The following is a 23,965-nucleotide window of genomic DNA, read 5'->3' as shown; positions in this document are numbered from 1 at the left end:
TTCCAAAAATATTAATTAACGATGAATACGCGGCTCTCGATTTGTCGATCAAGTTTCAAATATTTTCTTTACACTCTTACATACTTGATAAATTTCAATATTTAATATTCTCTTTAGATATTGATGCAATTAATGATAGACTGACGATGAAAAATAAATAATCCGACATATCGAGAAGATGTTATTTTGATATTCGCTATCAACATTTGGCTTCTAAATTGTAGGAGGGGATATAGTTATATACGCGCCGTATAGATCTAATACAAATACTTTGGATACTCGGATATCGGAGTAAGCATTCTCAGACCCGAGAGTTAATCTCGGGTTAATCCCGGGCGAAGGCGAGCGTGCGAATCGGGAATGCCTCGCGCTTCTCTTTCGCGAGGAGCGACGAGCGAAGCTTCGAAAATGTAGGACACGGCTATGCTCGGTTGTGCCCGGTTGTGCCGACAGGGCCCGCGGCCCGCGACCCGCGGCTCCCCTCGCGCCGCGAAATTCTCCGTTAACTCCGCCGTACCTGGTGGCACGCCGTGGCTAACGGAATGAGCAGTACCTGCCTGCGCTGACTGACGCGCTTCCACACACATCGGATATACAGGGTGTACCGGGAAACCCCGCCCTGCTTCGTCTACAGCACGGCTGCGTGGAAGCGAAACATCGTCATTCCCGCCAACAAAGATCAAGCATATCTTCTCGTAAGGTCTCGATACGTTTAATGTTTTTGCGACTATTATCGAAGCGATACTCGATATCCCATATTAAGGTCGTGGAGCGAGAAAGAATTAAATTTAAATTAATTTTTTCACGCTCGTGGCGGCTTCTACAGAACTTTTTTTTTCTTTTTTTTTTCTTTTTTTTCTCGTAACGCGTAAAAGTCGACTCGACGTCCGTCGAGGAATTTGCGGGGACACCTCGTATGCGTACACGTGACACTTGCAGGCGTGCGCGTTCAAGAATGTGTACCGAGCCATCGTTCCAAGCACATCCTGGCACTCCCCCAGTGGGTGGAGATGCGACTAGGAACAGATATCCGAGTGCACTCGCCCCCCTCTCCCCTCTCGCCTCTTTCTCCTCGAATTATTATTATCGCAGTCCCACAGGAGAGATGGAGAAACGATCGTGACGACTCTCGGTCAACGACGATGATTAAAATGTTATTAATCGCATATCGATAAACAACACACACACATGCATACGTGTAATGTTGAAGGAAAACTCTAAAGATATATCGCATCGTAAAGGAGGAAATAATTTATCTTGAGATTTCCGACGATAGAAAATTGCAAAGAAATTACGCGATCGAAGGAATCTTTGCGTCGCTAGTCGACCATTTTACAATTGCTAATTAACGACGCGTAATCGCGCCGCTGACGACACCCTCGGTCTTTCCTTGCCCCGATTATCGTAGTCGCGCGATCGAAAGCAGCGTCGCGAGACACTTTCTGGAATATACGTTCTTGACTTGTGACTTTAAATCGCGTTGCAAACATCTCGAAGCAAAGGACACAGAAAAAAGGACATTCTTGTTTGGAAAGTATATTTAGTTTTAACATGGAAATCTTGAAATGAGATTATATTGCGTTAATTAAAAAAAATATATTAATTAAAGAAAAATATTTATATATATAAATTATATAATAATATTTTATATAGTTCAATCGAGAAAAATATATTCTTATGATTTAAGATTTAATTTTCTCGAATGGAAAAGAAACAATGTAGATGGAAAATAACATTTCTAAATCAAAGATTATCATTTTCTTAAGGTGGAATTAAATAATCGTATATTATCGAGATGACAATATTACAATACACAGATGACAGATTACAATATTAAGATAAACTGTAATATTGTTGAAATTTAAAATTATTAAATTATAAATCGTTGCGTATATACAAAACAATGAACGCATTAGTTCAAGTACGTAAGTTTTGATTTGACAGTTGTTTTCATTCTGCGGACGAGCAAATATACGAGCCACGATGAATTTGGCAAGAGGGTCCGTTTCGCGCTTGAATTTTCCTCCGCCTCTCCTTTCGCGCTTCGTCGAATTCGACTTTGATTCCGCTGTCGAAATTCGGTCGATCGATGCAGCAACCCCGTTCTAGGACGAGCGTGTGTGTCGTCTCCGGATGCGCGTCCTCGCCGCCTTCCCCGCCTCTCGCCTCCCGCCGCGCGTCCGCTTCTCTCGCGACCCTCGCACTTTTTCCCCCCTTCCCCCGCGCCGTCCCCGTCACCGAGTAAGCGAAGGCGACTATCGCGGCTGCGAGTCACGTAAATCGCGACTCGAGGAATCGCGCGGATGTCGCAATCGCGGTAATATTTGTCCCCGCGCGCGCGATAGGATAACAGAGGAGACCCGGGTGGATGGGGTGGGGTGGAGGAAGATGGGAGAACGAAAAGAGAAACAAGAGGCGCGGGTTGCACCGTGACGGAATCCCGGCAGCGAGTGCGATTTCGCCGACCGGACATGTATATCCTTGAGCGCTGATTCAGCGGAATGCTTCTCTAATCGATCCGTATCTCTCGGCTTTTTGCGCGCGGCAAGAGTAGCCTAGATGAAGACGGGGAAGAAGGAATTGGAAAGAAAGAGAGACGTAAAACGTGTTTTATTAAAACGTTGATACGTTTCGAAGAATAAGATGGTTACGAACGCATATCACAACTTTGATATTTTGTAAGAAACGAACAAATTCCACGCGATTGTGGAAGCAATTATTAATGGAATAAAAAATAATAATTATATGTTCCAAACCATCATGGTTAATAAGAAACTACTACTGTGCAAAAGAGATGACACCGAACTATCTTATCGAGAAAAGCCATAAGAACCGATCCGAGCTCGGTGAAACGCGTAACCGTAGGTTGGCAGCGGTCGGGAGTAAAAATACTTTTTACATTTTACTTGAAAATAATTGACAATACGAGAATGATTAAAAATAAAGAGAGAGAAGGGAGGGGAAACTAGGAGACGCGAATAATCTTGCCGGTCGCGACGAGCTAAAGTCAGTCGTCGGTCCGTCTTTGCGGAAACGCGCGATATCCTCGCAAAGTACGCGGAAGAAGAAGAAGAAGAAGAAGAAGGAGACGGGGAATAAAGATAGTTAAACGCGTTGGAGACGACTTTGGCCGAGGCCGGCCGAGGCCGACCGAGGCCGAATCCGCGGACCACAGTCTCCGAAACGCGCAGCGGTATTCGCGAGCGAATGCGCGCTTGTTTCGCATCGTTCCTTTTGTACCTCGCGCGGCGTGGCGCGGCGCGGCGCGGCGTGACTACTCCGTCGCGTTGATTACGCAACGCGTGGCCATGAGAGCGACTCGCGCTCGCGAGAATGCGGCGCGCGCGCGCGCGCACATGGCGCGGGATTGGCGCGATTATCGATATCTCGTCACGTTCGACAACAACAACAAATCGGAAGACGCGTCCAAGCTCGTGGATTCGGCCGCGATTGGTTATCGTCCGGCGTAATAAAAATATCTTTTTCATCGAGCAACATGAAATATGTACGTTGCTCGTAGCGTCGCGAGTTTTAAAACTCGTCAGTTACGTAATATTTCTCGCACTTGTTACCACGCGCGGCGATTTTTCGCGATCGATGTTTACGTAGATTGAAAGAGGGTTGTGCGCGCCGGGAGATGCGCCACGCGTATCGACTCGGCGCATCGGTTGAGAATCGCTGATGCAGCGCAAACGCGCGAGGTTCGTTATGCGCGCGTGCACGCGCACGCGTGTAGGCGTGCGTGCATGGCGACTTGACGCGATGATGACTCGTAGGATGAACGTGCAAAGGCGTACGTCTCCACCGGAGATTTATGCGTAGCCGATATTGGGAAGCGGGAACAGCCCGTTTCAACGTGTTATATAAATGGACGCGCGCAATGTCAACGGGAAATATCGCGGTTGTGAAATGCGGGAAAACAGCTTTCGACCGCTTGTTTCCACGCTCGTGAATAATAGTTTACACGCTGCTGCAGGCGAGGAAATAACAAGCGTTTTTCCTTTTTCTTTTTGTCCCTCGATCGAATTCGCGGAAAATGAATTAATCGACCAATAACCATCGGGCGGGATCGTATTTGCATACTCACGTGGATAATCGTGTGCCAATTATGGCGCGACTTTTATTTATGTCATTTCAACACGCGAATCAAATATTTTGCTGGAAACTTTGATATCGGAATCGGTAACGCGAGGATAAAGACTGACATTGATTGAATCGTTTCTATCGAAATGTACAGAAATTGAAAAACATAATTTTAATTCAAATTACAAAATAATTATAAATCACATAAAATTACATAAATAACTGTAACTAATAATAACTAAATAATTGTTATTTTAATCGACTTGATAATTTTAATTATCATTAAATGAGTGTCGAATTTAATCTTTGCGGCGCCATCGTTGAATCCATATACCTTGGGGTTTTCCTGCACACGTACATACACCTGCACGCGCGCGCGTGTTTCGTGAAAAAAAGGAGAAAAAGGCCGCGCTCATCGTCATGTGAGTATCGAAGCGACTAAGTAAACACGAGAACGAGAGAGCCTTCGATATTCGGAGGTGCCGGTTTTTTTATCCGTGTGCGCCGCGTTTCGGAGAACGCAGTTGTGTACACTGTCATGGTCTTCATTTATGCCTGCCAGCGAGTCCTCCTCGCGTCAGATTCCTTCTCTTCCTAAAATCAAGACATCGACACTCTTACGATAGCGGTTGCATCGAATAAAGAAATGGACAAAACTCGTTTTTGCGTTTGTGTGTGTGTATGTGTCGTAATAGGCTTGGTATAAAAAAAAGTAAAACATGGATGGATATTATTATCGAGCTTTTTTTTAAACATTAAACATTATCAATTATGTCATTGACAATGCTGCATCTTGGAAACTCGAACTTTAAATGCTCTTGAAAACGTAAGGTTTATCAAAGAGAGGATTCCAAAAAGAACTTAATCTGACTACGATGACATATATATGTACGAGAGCTCGTGACGTAAAATTGGTTTATGTTAAATTTGCGAGGCTTACATTATCGATTAGTCCTTGTCGTGGAGTTTATTTCCGTCTCTGTTTTTCGCTCGCAAAATCAAATTTCGGATAACGCGAAAATCAATTTGCCGCATGAGCGATCGAACGGAATAATGCACCTATTTATTCCTTATTACGTATCTTGCTGGATTTTATGTTACTAATCGCTCATGCGACAAATTGATTTTCAAGTCATCGCGAGCGAAAAAAGAGGATTGATATTTCGAATCGAGCATCGGGAGAGGAGCAGCAGGCTAACGATGCATCAATTTTGGAAAAAAAATTTTGTCGTACGCAATTTTCTCTTGACGTCACGCTATTACATTTACAAAATTTTTTAAACATATCGATTGGCTGTAGAATAAAAAGTTTCTAAAGATTAAAAAGATTGCTATCCCGCAGCCAATCAGTGTGCTTAAAAAATTTGTCGTACGACGATTTTTGGAATCCTCTCTTTGATAAATTACATTTTCAAGAGCATTTCAGGCTCTCGAATTTCCAAGATATAGCATTGTCAATGATATAATTGATAATGTTTAATGTTAAAAAAAGCTCGATATTAATATTCATCCATGTTTTACTTTTTTTTTATACCAAGTCTATATTACGACACACACAAACGTACGACAAATTTTTTAAGATTGGCTGCGGAATAGAACATTTCGAAAGGTTAAAAAAATTATTATCGGCTTAAAATTGAAGAAATATCATCCATCGTAGAAATCGTTAATTCGATTCATGGAGGTATCGCGAGCATCCTTCTACGTGCGTTGCAACGCGATCGTCTCGTTACGCGCTCGGCCGCGTAATACGATCTCGCCCTGGACGTTTTCCGCTTTCGCGGGCTAATTAATCCCCCCCCCCCCCCTCGAATGTTGTAACGTAATTCAACGTTCTCGATGGAGTCGTCGATCGCGATCGTTAAAGGTCGACTTGTCCCTCCCTCTCCCTTCTCTTCCTCCTCCTCCTCCTTCTTCTCCTTTCTCTCTTTCTCTCTCTCTCGAGCGCCGCCTTACTTTACCTCGCCTCGCCATGGTGTCGGCTGCCATTCATCGCGAAAACCGTACGTACATTCGCGCTCTGGTCACCGACAAGGTCGCGCAAGGTCGCGCAACCATCCTGCATCCATACACCACGTGCAACGGTGCGTGTGCGCGTGTGATTCAGGTGGAAATTGAGGAAACTGAGACTTTCAATTGCGACGATTCGATAATAATTGTCATGTTCAGTTATTTTCTCTCTTACCTTTGGATTAAATTGATTTCTAACAGACCTCCGACATTCTTTCCCATTCTTTTACTCCTTGGATTAAAAGTTTGCCGCTTTATATTGGTTACCTCGTACATGCAACCGTCTACATATATCACGTAACGTGATTTGCGCGCGAAAGCGGGTCCCGGTATCGATCCGAATGCGTAGAAAATGCTATTGATTCTCTCGGCCGACCTCTTTCCTCCATGGCGACGATCCGAGAGGAGAACCTCTTCTCTTTTGATCGTTATTTTCGTTTTTTCATATAGCACGATATTACAAAAATATTTCGATCGTAGATAAAAAATATACCAAATAAATAAATTTTTTTAAATTGCAAATATATTTCATTGTATTGCGTGCAATATTAATTGACAATTATTTAAGAAAGAAAGAAAATTTTTAAATTCTAATAACGAAAATGACAACGACGCAATATTTTATCCTAGTGAAACGTCTTTCGACAATTGTTTTTTTCTCGTAGACATGATATATCACGTACCTGATGACGTTATTGTGATTGGAAGGGGTGAGAAAAGAGAATTGCACAAAAGACACACACGAACCGAATGAATCGCCTATTCGACGTCTGTCTATGTTCTCTCGAATCGTACATCCACCTCTATCCTCCATCATCTTGTCCTTTCCTCAGAATCGTCTTTGTAGCTTTTGATGTCAAGACATCTACTTTCTAGCTTTTATATATTTAACATGTAAAATGTTTTCGAAGTATATTATTCTTAACGCTTAATATTAACAAATAAATTATATTAATAAATTATTTTATTTTAAATTTGATTCGTAAATATATTTATACAATTTATCTTGAAAATGCTCGCGTTAATTTACGAGATAAAGTTTTGTTTGAATCACAATTAAGATTAAAAAAACATTTAAATTAAAAAAAAAAGGATACATTGCTTTATTATGATACTAATCATCGCCATGATCCCATTGCAGGTCACGAGTAAGCCGGACACGATAATTCTTGGCCGATGAAGAGCAGAGCAGCACGAGGACGAGTAGTAGAAGGAGCAGCAGCACGAGCAAGAGCGAGTGGCTTCGTCATCGTAGAAGGTGGTGGCGCCGTGGAGAAGCAAAAGAAGAAACGAGGACGAAGTGGCGGCAGCAGAGGCAACGACGACAATAGGGCGACAAGCAGCCAGGTCCCTCCATGTTAGCGGATATCAACGGCAACCTGGCGGATTTGAGAAGCGAAGCGATGGCGTCGCAGAGGTTCTGTTTGCGCTGGAACAATCACCAGAGCAATCTGCTTTCCGTCTTCGACCAGCTGTTGCACGACGAGTCTTTCGTCGACGTCACGCTGGCCGTTGAGGGCCAATTACTCAGGGCGCATAAGATGGTGCTGTCGGCATGTAGCCCCTATTTTCAGGTAAACTCGATATCTTTTACGCGCCTATTTTTTATTAAAATTAGCATTGAAACGAAGCAGTGACAGCGCGAGAAATTGCCGGAAGTTATTTATAATTTTGTAATAAAGAGTCAGCAAAAATTCAACAAATTATAATTGTATTGACATTAATATTGATGTAATTGTTTTTTAATTTTTAATTGATATCATAAATATCATTATTTGTAGGCCTTGTTTGTTGGCCATCCCGATAAGCACCCGATAGTCATTCTCAAGGATGTTCCGTACGTGGACATGCGCAGCCTTCTGGACTTTATGTACCGCGGCGAGGTAAGCGTCGACCAAGACCGATTGACCGCCTTTCTACGAGTCGCCGAGTCCCTAAGGATAAAAGGCCTGACCGAGGTGAACGAGGACAAATGCGATCTACCGAGTATCACATCCTCGTTATTGGGTGGCGGTCAGAACGCGGTGGCGCCGCCACCGCCCAATCTCCATCGAATCAACCAAATTGGTCAGCATCATCATCATGTCGCGCAAAAGAGGTTCCACCATATGTCTAGCCATCCATTACTCGGTTCTGCGCTTACAGCGCCCAAGAGAAAACGCGGTAGACCCAGGAAATTGAGCGGTTCGTCGGACACGCCGATTGGTGAAGTCGGCGGCCAAGATTTACAATCGTGTTCGGGCGCCGATCTGATTCAAGGTTCACCCGAAATGATGGAAATGAAGATGGGACTGGATTTTCAAAGCGAGGTCAGCGGCAACGGTAACATCAGGAGTGGTACCAACACCACCAACAGCGTTGGTGCCGCGGCGACCGCTAGTAATTCCGCCGCTAGTACAGGATCCTCAGGATCGTCGTCGGCGAGGAGAGACGAACCTACGGAGAATGGCACCGATACGCCGGAGCCGCCCATCACGCGGGTTAAACGGGAACCAGAACCAACGCCCAGCACCTCGGCGCAAGGTAAGAAGCGGAACAAACGTGACATACGTGATATGAGATTGAAGAAGAAAAAAAAAAGAAAACTCAAACTGATTCGTCATTGTTGATTTTAGCCTCGGATGAGACATTCGCGCGGCCGCACAGTAGACAAGGGAGTGAAGGTTTCAAGCAAGGTAAGAGCGTACTTGATTTGGATATAGAAGGGTTGCATTGCTAATAATTCCCGATACAACGCAAGTGGTGGTTTAAGTCCTCATGCAATTTTCGTAAACGAGCGTTCCAAGGATATTGTAATACAATATCTTTCTCAAACAAAAAACCTAGCACGTTTGGAAATTGTAATTAAATGATCAGTTGTATTTTCGTGCGCAATTGACATTTTATAATTAATAGTATAGTTTTTATAACAAATATTAACTGAGATTAACTCCTTTAGATTTGACTTTTTTTCTACATGATGTAGACTTTTACATATTTATAAACTTAATTATTTTATATTATTATGGATACGCACATGAATAATCTACAGATTAAACATATAGAGATTTTTGTGAAATTGAGAAATTTTCTCTCTTCAATTTTAAAAAATCAAAGTTTCTGCACACGCAAATCAGACGGAGTTAATTCTCGCTAATTCTTGAATGGGCGCAATAGAGTTGCATAGAAGATATTTCCGGTTGTACTCTTGTAATTATAATCGTTGATTTTGAGAATGCACTCGCGAAAATTACACAAGGTAAGTCGCAAGGTGTAGCACAGAATGCAACATGCGCCTAAAAGTTAAATCGTGTTTAAAAAAAAAATCACAGTAGTTATATACGCGGTTGCAAACACTCGCAATAATAATGCAGAGTGAAATCGCGCATTTAATCGCGACACCCTACCAAATATGTCTTAGCATGGTGTGAATTGTGATTCCCATAACGCGCGAGCTCGGAGAAGAATGTTTAGATTGTGACAATATATATATATTTACATGTTGAATTTAAATCCAACAAACTAATTACATAATTAACTGCTTTATCAATAATGGCAATTTTTAAATATTAAATTAAGAAAATATTAAATGTCAATTAAATCTTGATAATGTTAAAATTACGATTGTGTCGCGTTAAACATTCTTCTGCGTGCGAACCCGAAAGACGGGGAAGAACTCGCTTTTGTGACGTCCGAATGCTTATTCGTCTCTTGTGAAGCCCCGAGGAGCAAGCAAGCAAGCGAACCTTGCGCGGCATTATGGACGACGCTGTAGACTCTCTACGTGAGAACGACTCTTACGGCTCTCTCGCACGATTCGTCGAGGTCGATCGACGACGTCTGAGAATCACAAAATCTTAAAAGCCCATCCGCGAGGGCGATTGATAACTTTACTAGCAAAGTTTCGAGACTCGCGCGTCGCGATGACGCTAGCTAGCGCGAATCCTTTTATCACGCACGTCGTCGACGTGTTTTATCCTTATGTGCTAATGAATTTGACTTTTCAGACTTTTCTCGAGCTGCCTTGCCGCGGCTCATTGTCGCTCTTCTGCAAGCGCGCTCCTTTCTTTTTTTTTTCTTTTTTTTTTTTTTTAAGGAGTTGAGCAGGACTCGCGATGACATAAATGTCGAATCGCGCGCGCGATTATTTTCTAAAATTGTAATTCCGCGCTTTGAAATTCTTTCGCAAACTTGATCCATTTTCGAAACAAAACGCACACAAAAAAAAGTAAAAAGAAAACAATTCCGATGCGAGAGAAAATTCTGCGTCTGGAAAAGCTTGCATCTTTGAGAAAAAAAAAGTAGTAAAGCAATTTTCCGACGAGATAAAACAACAGTAAAATAATTTTCTTCTTGAGCTATAAACAAACAGCATGCCAAACGATAGTCGCACGTGGGATACGTATATCGATACGCGCGCGGGATGACATTCAAATTGCGAGAAGAAAAATCGAAAGACACAGAAGATATAATACAAATAAACGAAGACACACACATGTAGAAAAGAGAAAGAGAGAGAGAGAGTCTGCGAGAGAAACAGTCGTCTCGTTAAAGAGAGTTCGTGTGTTCGGAACGTTCCATGATACCCTGGAAGAAGGAAAAATCGTAAAGAAAACTCCCTTCTGTACGCCCGAACTTCTCTCTTTGATATCAATTAATCTTTGAAGCCCATTGCACTTGCCACCGGTTTTTGTTCTCGTCAAAGACGTACATGATGAAAAAAGAAATATATATATATATATATATATATGCACACACATATATATATATATATATTTTAAATACATATATACGTAATAACCCATACGTAATTCTCACGCTCGGCCAATGCGCAGCGCGTCTCATTCCTATCCTTTTTTCTCCTTCATTTCTTCAGGATACGAATCGATCACCCCTTCATCTTATCTCTCTATGATCAAACTGTGTCTATTCTTTGCCGCACCGCACCTATCGCTCTGTTGGATGTCTCTCTCGAATCTATCCCCCGATCCTGATTTAACTCGACCGAATTTAATCTGCGACTATCGACACTTCTCCGCTAACATCCTCACCTGTACCATCATATTCTCTCTTCCGCACGAATGAGAAACGCTTCGCTGCCATTGGCCAATAGTAACAGGAGGGGGTGGAGCCAGCTTTTAGCGGTGCTTACTTTTTTTTGTTGTTGTCTGATTTTCACACCTTGAACGCTGGTTAATTTCTTTTACGCTCGTTCGTTGCGAGGAAGATAGAATAGCAAAATCTCATTTTTTATCGCGGAAAGACAGACAGCAAAGAGGGAGAGAAGAGCGTAAATGATGATGACGATGATGATGATGATGATAATGATGATAATGATGATGATGATGATGATGATAAAGTATATTATGCTTAAATAACAGACGACATATCGTCGGCAGGTTTATCGTTTCCGTCTTCTCTTGCGTTCTTCTCGTTACTTTATTAGACGATAATGACGACATTGAAAAAAAAGATGACTAGCAAAAGGAGAAAAATAGAAAACGGGATAGAGATATAAAAATTAAAAAAAAAGTGACAAACCGAAAGAAGGAAATCGGAGGAGAGAGAAAGAGAAATAGTGTGACGTACGTTTCTTTTTTTCCTTTCTATAAAAATGTACTACTACATATACGTGCGCGCGCGCGAACGAGTGCTTTGAAGAGAGAAATGTCGTCGAAGATGATCTCGTTTCGGTAGTGACCGTGATCGCTTTGTTCACTTTTGGTGCAGGTGAGTTGAGATTATCTGAGTCACCATCATTCGATCTCTGAAAGATTTAAGCTTTTGCGCGGGGAAGCGAGGGAACTAGGGAGGCCAGCCGCTAAAAAAAGAGATTTCTAAAAGAATCGAAGTCAAAGTCATAAATAGATAGATCGAACGAAAAGACGGAATTGTTTCGAAAAGTGCCGGAGTGTAAGAGAAAGCCGGATATAGAAGGATGTGACGCCGGAAGCCGAAAGCGGATTAACGACGTATATGTATATACATATACATATATGTACAATAGAAGTAATTACACATATATATATATTTGAGAAACAACTTATATAAAGTAATTTAATAAAACATACAAGGAAGAGAAAATGTTGCTTTTTTCTCGAGCGTCCTCGATCTCGATGGATCGTTTTCCCGTAGAGATGGATACTTGCAGACTGACTGGACGCACTGGACGGAGGGGTTGGTAAAGTGTGCACATGTGTCGCGCTAGGTGTCTATTAATCAGTTCGCATACGATGATCGCCTGGTGCATATACGGCTTGTCCAAACGAGGACAATCCTTCCTACCGATCTCGTAGATTCCACAAATGGAAAATGCTCTTCTTCGACAAATTTTATGTTCTCTGAATAAATTGAGAGACTCTTAATTCTTGTAAAATCTTAATTTTTATCAATTCTCTCGAATTTGCATAATTTGCTTAATCGCGATCGCATTTGTTCGAATGTCATGTCGAAACATTGATAGTTTCGAATTACGAGCGATCAAAATTAATCAATCGAGCGCTTCTCGCTGAGCGACATCTCTTGCTCGATCGATTTTAATCGCTCGACTTGACTCGATATTCGAACAAATTCGGAATATTTTTATTTTCGGAATCTACGATCGAACGGAAGTATAGTCTCGCACGACACCCCGCGTATGTATGATTTTCTAAAGGCTTGTACGTGTGTTTGCAGGCGCGTGTGAAATGTGTAAATGAGAAGAAGCGCGAATGTACGGGTGTGTGATGGATATTCAAGGGAAAAAGATACAAAAGAGTACGCGTGTGTGAAAGAAAAAAAAAATGGAATGCCAGAACTTTGGGAGAAAGAGAGAAAAGCTGATGTTGTGCTGAGAATTGCAGTTTTGCAACTTGTCGAGAGAGAAAGAAAATGTATGAAAGTGGAAGAATCTAAAGGGGAATAGACGCGGGGGCGGGGACGACATGGAGAAGGCGTATCGCAACGTAGTAAAGTTATTCTTTAACGCGGGACAGAAGTTGACTGAGACGGCCGAGATTCAAATACGGTGACTCTTTTTTGCTGGCTCTACCCTTCCTCTTGCTTCCCCCCACAAATATAGAAATATGTTGTGTCAATACAATATATACATACACAGAGATACATAGTCACGATGTGCGATAGAACTCCGTTTATCAGAATATCCGTGAAAGAGTCTGCGCAGCGGAAATTTGTGCAACAATATTCTTATCTATGTGTGAGATGGTTTGGAAGACACGATTTTTAATGAGAAGTCAAGGGTGTGACTAGCGACGACCAAGATTTTTCGTACCAAGAAATCTAAAATACTAATTGGAAGACGAATAACACACCAAATACATCTGAAATATTATTCATCAGTGGCATTTTTTGAGAGCTTATACTTAACAAGAATTTGGTTTTCTGATAAACGAACTCCTACTGCACATCCAAATGCTTGCACGATATATATTACGCGCGCGGGTACACGTAGGGCGATTTAAAGGATCGAGATTTCTTTATTTCAGAATTAGAAGAGACCTCGAGCGGTGGCGATAGCGGCGAGCCGCCGACTCATATCCGCATCAACTTTGAGCGATGCTTTCGCAAGGAATTCAGCACGTCGACGCTGCAAGGTAAGGCCGCGTCGACCGCCGCGGCGATGTCAATGATCGAAGATCAGCAACAGCAACACTCGGACACCGAATTGGAAACGAAGACGAAGGACATAAGCAGTGCCATATTCAGTGCGATGGCCGGCGAGGCGGAAATCAGTCAGAGCGACTTTGAAGGCTCGTTCAAGGTTGAGAACGAGCGCACGGAAGGCTCGGTGCGAGACTTTTGCGTAAAGGAGGGCGACGTTTATCGCTGCACCGTATGTCATCGCACGTACACACACATCAGCAACTTCTGCCGACACTACGTCACCTCGCACAAGCCTAATGTCAAGTACTACGCCTGTCCGGTCTGCTCGAAAGAATTCACCAGAAAAGACAATATGGTCGCCCACGTGAAAATCATACATAGTCTTAAGCCGCACATGAGTCTCAATAGCAACAATGGTGGCAGTAGCAGTAGCAGCATGGGTCAGCCGCGGTAGACCGCTGCTGTCGGTTGGGCGTTCTCTCGTTCTGCCTCCTCCTTCGGGTCGTGTTTCCTGAGCCTCGCGCGACGATCCGCGCAAAATATTGCGATATTACGATAGATTTTCAACATTTTATACGATATATCAAGGTTCTTTTAAAAAGAATTTTGATATTCCCAGTGATTGATAGCGAGGACCTTAATAAGAAGATTCTAAAGTTTACAGCGTTGTAAGATTATAATACCAAATTATTAGATTATACCAAAAGAGAAACTCTATATATATATATATATAAGAACCAGCTATATTTGTGGAAAAACACCAAGGGAGATTCGCGTGGCTTGCCAAAAAAAAAGGCTAAAGGAAAGCGAAGCCAGGAAGGAGGAGGCAGATGAGGAAAATGCGAGGAAAGCGCCCGTCGAAGCGCCTCGAACAAGGTTAATGCGCTTTCGCGAATAGAAAGAGGAAGACAATATAATATATAGATATGTGTAAGCGATAGACAAATATAGGTAGACAAGTGACCGATCTTGTGAAATGGCTACAACGGAACGGTTAGAGAGAATATGCAGAGATGGGTACGCAAGATTTTAGCTACGGATATCATCGCCGCAGCACACATGTTTCTTTTCGATTTTTGCGCGAATGTTTTCACAAGAGAATCTTTCCGGTGCGTCAATTAACTTTTTGAGCGTTAATCATATCGAGGTTATGGTGAAACATTTTTATAAATTATATGTTTCACTGTCTGTTACATATCGTGCATATCATACGAGAGAAATCAGTTCGATATTCTGGTATCGATGCTCTGAAAGAATCAATCTTGAATATCATTGTATTTATAGACATTAAACACGTACGCTTTTCTACTTCCAAATTGCAAAATCTTTTTGGAAATGTTTTACAAGTACAATATTATCGCTCAAACAGTTGACGGAGCTACTCTATTGGATTGCACTGACGCTGCGTAACGTACGAAGTACGAGTCGCGGGTCTGACCAAGTCTAGTGCAACAAATTCGAGAAATTACCAAAATAACTTTTATAAATATTTAAATTAACGAGATGTATCGGCAAACTATCGATTGAATGTCGTTTTAACAATATTCTTGATACTTGATTCTTGATTCTTTGGTAGACAATTTTCGTTGCATCCTTTCTGAATTTCATCTCTGCTCCCAGTTCTGATCTTGGTTCCAGTAGGTTTAGCTGTCTTTATCAATCTCCGTGCCTTCGAAGACCCATAATGCGCACGATTCAGCAAGTCGCGTCACGCAACGTCTACCTTTTCTCAAAGAATCGCAATCGTAGCTCTAGCGACGCCGGAAATTTCAAAAGGACGAAAGGAAACTGTGCGCGCGTAACAAACAACGGGCATTAAAGTTACGAAACGAATGAGCTTTATTATCGCGCTCGCTTTAAGTAGAAAGAGCGAGGCGACTGTAAAAATGGGAGACAGAAGAGGCTTTGTACTATCGTAAATGTAAATGAAGAATTTATATAAATCTAATCGATACGCTCGTTTCAATGCGTCGTACAATGTGCGCGTACAGTTGTATGTAAAAGCAGTTGCAAGTAAAAAGGAGGGAAAGGCGCCGTATAAATCCAAATCAACGCAGAGACAGAAAGAGAGAGATAGAAAAAGTATATTTATTATCGCCTGACTATATATTAGGTTGCAAAGAAAGAGAGAGAGAGAGAGAGAGAATCAAACACGTCAGCTGTAATGCAGCTCGGCGACATTTTTACGAGAAGTGCGCGCGCGCGTCTCATCGAAAAAGATTACATAAGCTTGCAAACTTTACTCGTATTTTTCACAAACAAGGACTTTTGCGCATTCTTGATAAAATATAGTTTTAAACACTTGGTCCCGATAAATCTTAATGTACCTCGAAGTAATTTCCCGACAAAGAAAAATGGGACGAATACGCTATCATCACATGTAGCAGTACAAAAAAATTGCAAAGAAACTGAGAATTTTGGGAACAACACACCAATTATAATTATAATAGATTGTTAAATATATTTATCGGAATATATATTGAGAGAGCAACTCTCTCTCGACTGAACTAGTAAAAGACTTGAGAGATGAAAAGAGGAAAAGGAATCTGGGTGAAACGAGCGCGCGCACATGCAGTGTAAGTAATAAGGAAACTACGTAGACTGAGCAAATGCAATATATAAATATATATATGTATCGATGACCGTTCGCCATGTTGTTGTTGAGCCGTTTGAGTTGCAAAGATAATGTTACGAAAACATTTTTTAGGAGAAGCGGTGATGAAAAAAATGGGGCAGAGAAGTAAAAGGTACGGGAAGTGTAACAATTTCGCTAAAGATTGCGAAAGAGAGGGACGGTTTTAACGACACCAAATACAAGATAGTACTGACATTGGATAGACTGAAGGCACCTTAGTAATAACTTAACAACGCCGCCGCCATGTCGGACCGCTTGGTCTGTTTAGCTGATTTCACTCTTGAACAAACAAGTTCGCGAGAGGAACTTGGTCAATTGTATTGATGACTTGTATAAAAGATTCATCATTCGTATCGTAAGCTTTTAGACAGCTTGAAAAATCAATATATGTAATAATATATCATTGAAGAAAATTTCGAAACATTCTATCGAGAATATGATATAAAAATTAAGAAAAAAAAGAAAAAAATATATCGAATCGCGGAGATCTATCCAAATTACAATTTCAATTCAATTTTGTATTATAATTTCTTGAATTTTTTTTATTATATTGCAACTTATTTTTATAATATGTTTAATGGATTTATTTTAATGTAAAGACAAAATTTAGTATAATATCTATAAATTGTTATAACTTTTGTTTATTTATACATGTATACATATTGTTTATTATTCTTGAATTCTCAATCAAGTTTATCAGATTTGTTTACTAAAAGTTTCCATTTTCATAGCTTTTATGAATTTTATTCCGAGTGCAATAGTAGCTTCAAGTTAGCCTTTAGCTTTTCTTCTATTAATTTTATTAATTAACTATTTAGTTTATTTTCTATTCGAAATTTATCAAGTCATCAACTCATAGCTCTCCTCGAATCTTGACATCTCTATAAATTTTTGACAACGAACAAAAAAGCTATATAGGTTTATTCATCTAGTATTATATTCTATGCAATTTTGTCATCTTGATAATCAGATGAGAATTTTCGAAGAAGCAGTAACATATTATATGGTGTTTAAAAAATAACACTGCACTGATATGTGTGGAAAATATGTGGAAATTTTTATTGGAATTATGGTGATTTCATCAGCCGAAACAGGCTGCGCAGTGATACGATGATGGCGGTAGAGGCTTAGTCGCGAGAGAGAGCACTAAAAATACAAGATCGTAGCTTACTATATTTTGCACCTTACACTCCGTCAAACGCCCTCCCTCCATGGAGAAAAGGGCGAGACGATTTATATACAAATTTTTCACTAGTTGGGCATAGACATTAGACGACTAGAGGCTACATATTAACTATAACTATTATTATTATTACTGCTATTATTAATCAGTTATTACGAGTAACAGAGATCTTCGTTGTTACTTTAACGCGCGGCGTGGGGTTCCGTCCCGCGCGATCGACCAGTGTTGTTCGTTCGTTATTCAAGAGGTTTCTCTAGCGTTGCAAGGATAATAAAAGTTACAGTCGTAAGGATCGGATCGTCGTTGCGTGAGCGATAGTGGACTCCGTGATCTCCTGGAATGAGTGCTTTCGTTTCTTATCTTCATCAAAAAAGGGTGCAAAAATTCAAGTAGAAGGATTTGTCAAAATTATATAAATAAAATTGTTTTAGATAGAACAATAGTCGGCCAACTTTGAACTCAAAGTTTTACTCGAGAATTAGAATAGCTTCAAATGAGAGAACATTTGCACGCGCGTACGATGTTAGGGAACATTTTTGCGAAATCGAAAATCTGTGTTTTTCTTCGTTTTATTCATCTCGAAGAGCGATTGCTCAAAATTGCCGAAAGCACTTGCTCTACGTTTAATTGATGGAGCTCAATAAGATCGCACCGCGATTCGAGCATACGTTTTAGGCAAATAGAGAGTTCTATATAATATTAAATATAGTTAGGCGCAGAGAGGCAGCAAAGATAACGCAATAGACGTAAGAGAATGATAGGGAAATGGATTTGTTAGTGAGGAGGAAAAATGGTAGCAGGGTTGTTTAGTCAACATTAAGCGGGATTGGGTGGTGAACCGTGCCGTGGATGTTTTTCGCGCACTCAGGTCAATTATCCGCAATATATTCGAAACTGCGATGGACCAAAGAGCTTTTTATCGACCCTTGTAGAATATTTATCCCAAGAGAAAGGACAAAGATGTGTCTTCTGTGGAGAAATCTCCCGCGAGTCTCAAAACCCTAGGATATGCGGTGCCAATGAAAGAACATTGATCTCTTTCAATTCAATTTTCATTATTCGTATCAAACTTTAAAAATATATAAAAATCTATTGTCGATTAAAGTAATACTTAGCGGACAAAATATTTGTTAATTCGTTGATTAATTATCGAGATTGAGACAAAATATCGATTATGAATTAAAAAGGCAATAAGTGATTTGTATTTACATATTATATAAAATATTTCAATTATAATATTTTAAAATGTTATTAATGAAATATCTATATATAAATGTAAGAAGATGATTTGTTATTAGAAATTTTTCATTATAGCTTTTCTCTCAAAGTACGAGCTCGTAATATAAATGTGAAAAACTTTACTTAAAACTCTTATAAAAATTACAATTTTTATCTCTCCGATTATATTATAAAGAATGTTTCGAAAATATATAATAAATCTTTTTCGTTTCAATCGAAACTTTGGCAATATAAAAATCGTAGAGATAAAATTTAATATGTATAATGTTTAAATATATGAAAAATATGAACTTATCAGAAATAAATTAGTGTACGATATTTTAATAATTTTACGATAGTTAATTCTCATATCAAATTAAAATCGAGATAAATTAGACCAGGCAATTATTAAATCTAAATGTAATGTAATATGTATGTTACAAAAAAATTGCACAGCATTTAAAAGATCTAAAGATGCCTTAAAATCAGCTTCATAAAGATAAGGGCTATATTAAAATTTAAAATACAACAAATATATAATAATGAAAGAAAACAAAAAACAAAGCAATGTAATGATATTTAGAAAAAGATATCGTGTTCACACTTTTTTACAAAAAATACATTAGATATATATAATTTATCGTAATATATAAAAATATACATATACATAATTTATAATAATATATAAACACTTGTTTTATACGCCTTTTTAATTACAAACATTGAGAGATTCGTTTGACTTACTACAATTTCCAGGTATCTCACATGTAATCATAATCCAACGTTCTTGGTAAAAGATTAAGGCACCAAGTATTTCTGGGATAAAAGAATTTCGCGTGTGCCCCGTCAGGTCAATTATTATCCGCAATATTTAAAACTTTGATGGACCAAAGAAGGATGATAGAATTCCTTAAGGACCCTAGAAAAATCGTGCGAAAGCGGGCGGTCACGGCCCGGTTCCACAATGGGTTGTCTAAAATTCATTGTTCAACGTGTGTATGCGATGAAACGACGGAAAAAATTTATGGGGGTGGGTTTTTACGAAAAAAGAAAAACCAAGAAAAGTGCAAAAAGGCAGCGGCTAGACAGCTTATATCGATTTTTAGAGAAAGAAAGAGGGAGAGAGAAAGGCAAGCAAATATATAAATATAATAATTAAATACACTCACATTTGATAATCACTGAGAGGCTAAGACTAACTCTTTTAATTAAAGAATGGGAGGCGAAAAAGGATTGTCGTTTCGAGGGGAAAGATCACTGAGAGAGAAAATGCCTGCAGGTCGTTTTGATGAATAATTTTTCGAAAACATTTGTCTGGGGATGTTGCAATTTTTTCTCGAATTTAAACGAGTCGATTTTTAACAATCGAATTAATTTATCGTCGTCGTTGCTGTTGCTTCGCGCGAGACCTGCAGAGTTCTCGTCGGTGTGCGATTTTTGAAAGTTGCAATTTTATCAGTCTGTACAATAATAGCTTTGGTTCACCCTAGTCGATGTCTGCGTGAGAAGCACGAAAAAGGGTGTGAGAATTGGAGATTTATCACTTCTTCGGCACGACTCTTATCGTTCTCACATTTTATTTTTTCTTCCGTGCTATTTAGAAAATTTGCATACACCAAAGGATTATGTGCAGTCGTGTATAAGTGTATATATACATACATACACGCGTATATATATATATATATTTATGTAGTACATATAGTTTATACATATATATAAATTAAAATATTATATTTACCATCTTTGAAATTTAGCGTGACACTTTTCCAATCTACAGAATGTTTCTGACCAATGTTTGGAAAAATTTTAGAAACACTCTGTATATAAAATTGTATATATAAAATTAAAACCAGTTTTTAATTTTTAGAATAAGTCTTAATAGAACTCTCTCAGGATTCTTTGAGATCTTTTAGTATCATCACACAACTGTTAATTCTATTTTCTACCGCTGTAAAATTTCACACAGGTATCGACGAATGTCCTATGATGGTTGTTAACGTTATCACATCCTTTTGTGGCAATCAAGGCAGTTACAGAGAGCACTTTGCGACACGGAACAATAGCACGTGAGCAGATCGGTCAGCCTCGAATTCAATCTAGATTCCTTGCCGGCATCTAAAGGCTCGTGATCAGCATAAATCGCTGTTAAAATGCGATGAATATTTGCAGCGACTGATCTTGAGATCCATTGTTCAAATTTATGGTGTTTAAAGGGAGGAGAGAAATTCGCTCACGTTCGTTGCCTTCTCGATGTTGTTGAACTTTTAGAGTTAAGGTTGTTAAAAAGCGCTTTCAATGGTTGCCAATCGTAGAGAAAGGGGAGGGGGGCTTTTGCGAGAGAACTAAGGGTACAAAAAAAAAGATATATAGCATCAAGTCCCCGTATATTCGTACAAAATTAGTGTTCAAATTTTAAGAAGTGTTCATAGTAAAGTGAGAGAGATGTCGTGTTGCGAGGGATCAATATTTTCACGAGGCCGGCCGCTACATCTGCAACACATGTTACATACTGTTCACGTTTCACTATCAAAATTTCATTTCTCGATCCTCGAAATTTATATACGAATGTTGTTTCGTATATTTTATTCGTATAATAGATAATATCCTGAGTATATGTACGTGAAGGAATTGTGGATTCTACCTTCTAGTATGTACTCTAGATTTTTTGTTAATATTTGTTAAACTGTATATATATATTGTGCGAAATTTTATAATATCGTTGTATCTTCAAATTTTATTGCTCTAAATTTTATTGCATTTTTATGTATATGTAGATATACATATATAATTTATATTATTAATTATTAACATAATTGTATCGCGTGCGAAAAGAAATTTTTGTTATATCGTATCAAGAAATATCTGTTATAGAAATCGGGAAATATATATATTTTCGTGCGTCTGCAACTGCCTCTTACCTGCATCTCGAGGAAAGTGCAAGATTGCTATTAGTGTGTTGCGCTTTCTTACGATCGTAACTTTCTCACGCTTTCATCGCGGGTGCGATGGTTTCGTCGGTGAGTTTCGAACATGTTTAACTTGACATGTTTTAATGGATTTTGTTGAAAGACGGGGAGGAGAGTAACGGATAAGTTGGGAAATCGTGAAAAAAATTACGAGATGTAGAAAGAGAAAATATATACATACATACATACATACACACACGTGTGTATATATATATATATATATATATATATATATATATATGTATATATAAAATATATTTATGCACGCGTGATTCTTGCAAAGATGTCGTGTCGAGATTTTTCTCATCTCGTTTTTCATGCGTCCTTTTAATAAAAAGGACTATATCAGTCAATATATATACATTATATATATTGATTTTTCTTATAGATTGCTCGTGCGACTCTTGCAAACAAAATTCGATTATCGCGAAAGAGAGAAAGAGAGAGAGAGAGAGAGAGAAGAGGAAGTTTAATTTACGAGGCTTAAAAAGCAGACTGTACTATTGAATAGATTTTAATATATATATATATACATATATTAAATTAAAATATATATATATATACACATCTCCATATATATATATATATATATATATATATATATATATATATAATATGAAGAAAAGAATAGTTTATTATCGCAATTAAATTATCCACGGATATGTACACGTATACAGAGAAAGAGTGAAAAAGAGAGAGAGAGAATGTATGTGTATGTGTGCGAAAGAGAGAGAAACAAACAAATAGTACGTATATATATATATACATATTATTGCGATTATTATTATTTTATTATTACGATTATTATTATATATTATATATATATATAAACAAAAGTTATATCGAATATATTTTAGCGCTAGTTGATAATACCTATTATATATAACGTCGTTGCAGTTTCGAGACGATGCGTCAGAAAACGAAGGCAAAAATGAAAAAAAAAAAAGTAAGGAAGGAGGGACGATCGCGAGGATCGATAGTTGCGAAAACAAAAAAATCGCTCGACCTCCGAAATTTTTGTAAATGTAATTAAATGCGAAAACGTGCGTTGAATTAATATGTGCTTTTCATGCGGGATCCAATGTTTTAACGCGCAAGCAGTCTCCGGTTTGGTGCCTTTTTTAAGCGACATAAAATAAGAACAATGTTGAAAAAAAAAGAAAGAGATACGAAGATTGTAGAACACGAGAGGTGGAATGAGAAATAAGAGAAAATAAATAAATTGTTATCGCGCGCGTATCCCTCTCCCTTTATCGAAGGGATGGATCGATGATCGCATTCTCAGTGCCAAATATAAGGGAAAGAATCGCTCTCTGAGAGAGCGAAAATTAAATAAAAGAAAAATAAAAGGAAATGAAAAAGAAAGAAAGAAGAAGGCGAAAATTTTATAGAAAATTTTTCTAGAGCTAAACGAGTCTTTTCTGACGCTGGGTAGACTTAGTATATTTTATATGCACTGATTGTTCAACTATGACTATCAATAATAAAAAGAACGGTGTTCAATAGATTGTAAATCAGAGAGTTTTTAAATAATATCTCGCGCGTTACCGAGCACATACCGAATATATACAATGTCTCAAAAGAACAGTGTTACTATAATCTGGAATTGCCAGAATTTAATTTCCTAAAGTTCGGTATTTCTTTGTGAAAAAAATTTTAAATATTTAAATCTACGTACGCGTAAATTTTCCAAAATCGTATAGATAGGAATTAATCAAAGCGTTATCTGTGCAAAATTTTTCATTCCTTTCTTTAGGAACATTCTGTATATATTCGGCGATTTTTCGAGTTTCGTGAGCGATGAAATCTGTCGTTGTAAAAATTGGAGAATCCTGCGAAGGGTATTGTGCATTTCGATAAAATCAATCGTGCGTAATATGTATCGACATATTATGGTCAATAATGATTAAAAAAAAAAGAGTAAAGTGTAAGAGAAAGGGAGAGAGAGATGAGGAAAGAAAGAGAGCGTTTTTGCCAAATTGCAATCGCGATCGGTGGAAAGTGTGACAATGTGTGTTCGAAAAGAGAAGAAGGAGCGGAAATGTTACGTTTTCCGCGTTTCGTCTACAAGACGACGGCGACAATTTCGCATTTTTTTCTAATCCCGTTGACTCGAGAGGAAAGGTAACTACCAATGCCACTAACAATGTAGTGTTCGTATGTAGTAGTAATCGTTGTTTTTTTTTTCTTTCTCAGTTCCATTTTTGCGTTATTGTTGAGTTATATCATGCACGTGAAGCTGCCGGTCTTGCTTTAACAGAAAAGAATATGTTCTCTGGACGATACGAG

General features: G+C 38.9%; 1 protein-coding gene across 6 annotated transcripts in view; it reads left to right on the top strand.

Moving 5' to 3' along the window:
• Nucleotides 1–23,965, top strand: part of LOC105252530 (protein tramtrack, alpha isoform) — a 37,223-nt gene that overhangs the window by 8,666 nt on the left and 4,592 nt on the right. For 4 of the 6 annotated variants that reach the window (XM_011259937.3, XM_011259935.3, XM_020027931.2 and 1 more), the window contains 3 exons: nucleotides 7,235–7,667; nucleotides 7,875–8,616; nucleotides 8,709–8,768. In XM_011259937.3, coding sequence (XP_011258239.1) covers nucleotides 7,449–7,667; nucleotides 7,875–8,616; nucleotides 8,709–8,768 — 1,021 coding nt within the window. In that variant the 5' untranslated portion in view covers nucleotides 7,235–7,448. Of the gene's footprint in view, nucleotides 1–4,348; nucleotides 4,506–7,234; nucleotides 7,668–7,874; nucleotides 8,617–8,708; nucleotides 8,769–13,556; nucleotides 16,812–23,965 lie in introns of those variants that run through there. The other 2 variants (XM_011259941.3, XM_011259938.3) reach the window with 2 other exon arrangements.

The sequence above is a fragment of the Camponotus floridanus genome, unplaced genomic scaffold (assembly GCF_003227725.1).
Source record: "Camponotus floridanus strain SB8 unplaced genomic scaffold, Cflo_v7.5 scaffold131, whole genome shotgun sequence".
Taxonomy (NCBI): Eukaryota; Metazoa; Arthropoda; class Insecta; order Hymenoptera; family Formicidae; genus Camponotus; species Camponotus floridanus.
This window is presented reverse-complemented; position numbering and strand designations above follow the sequence as displayed.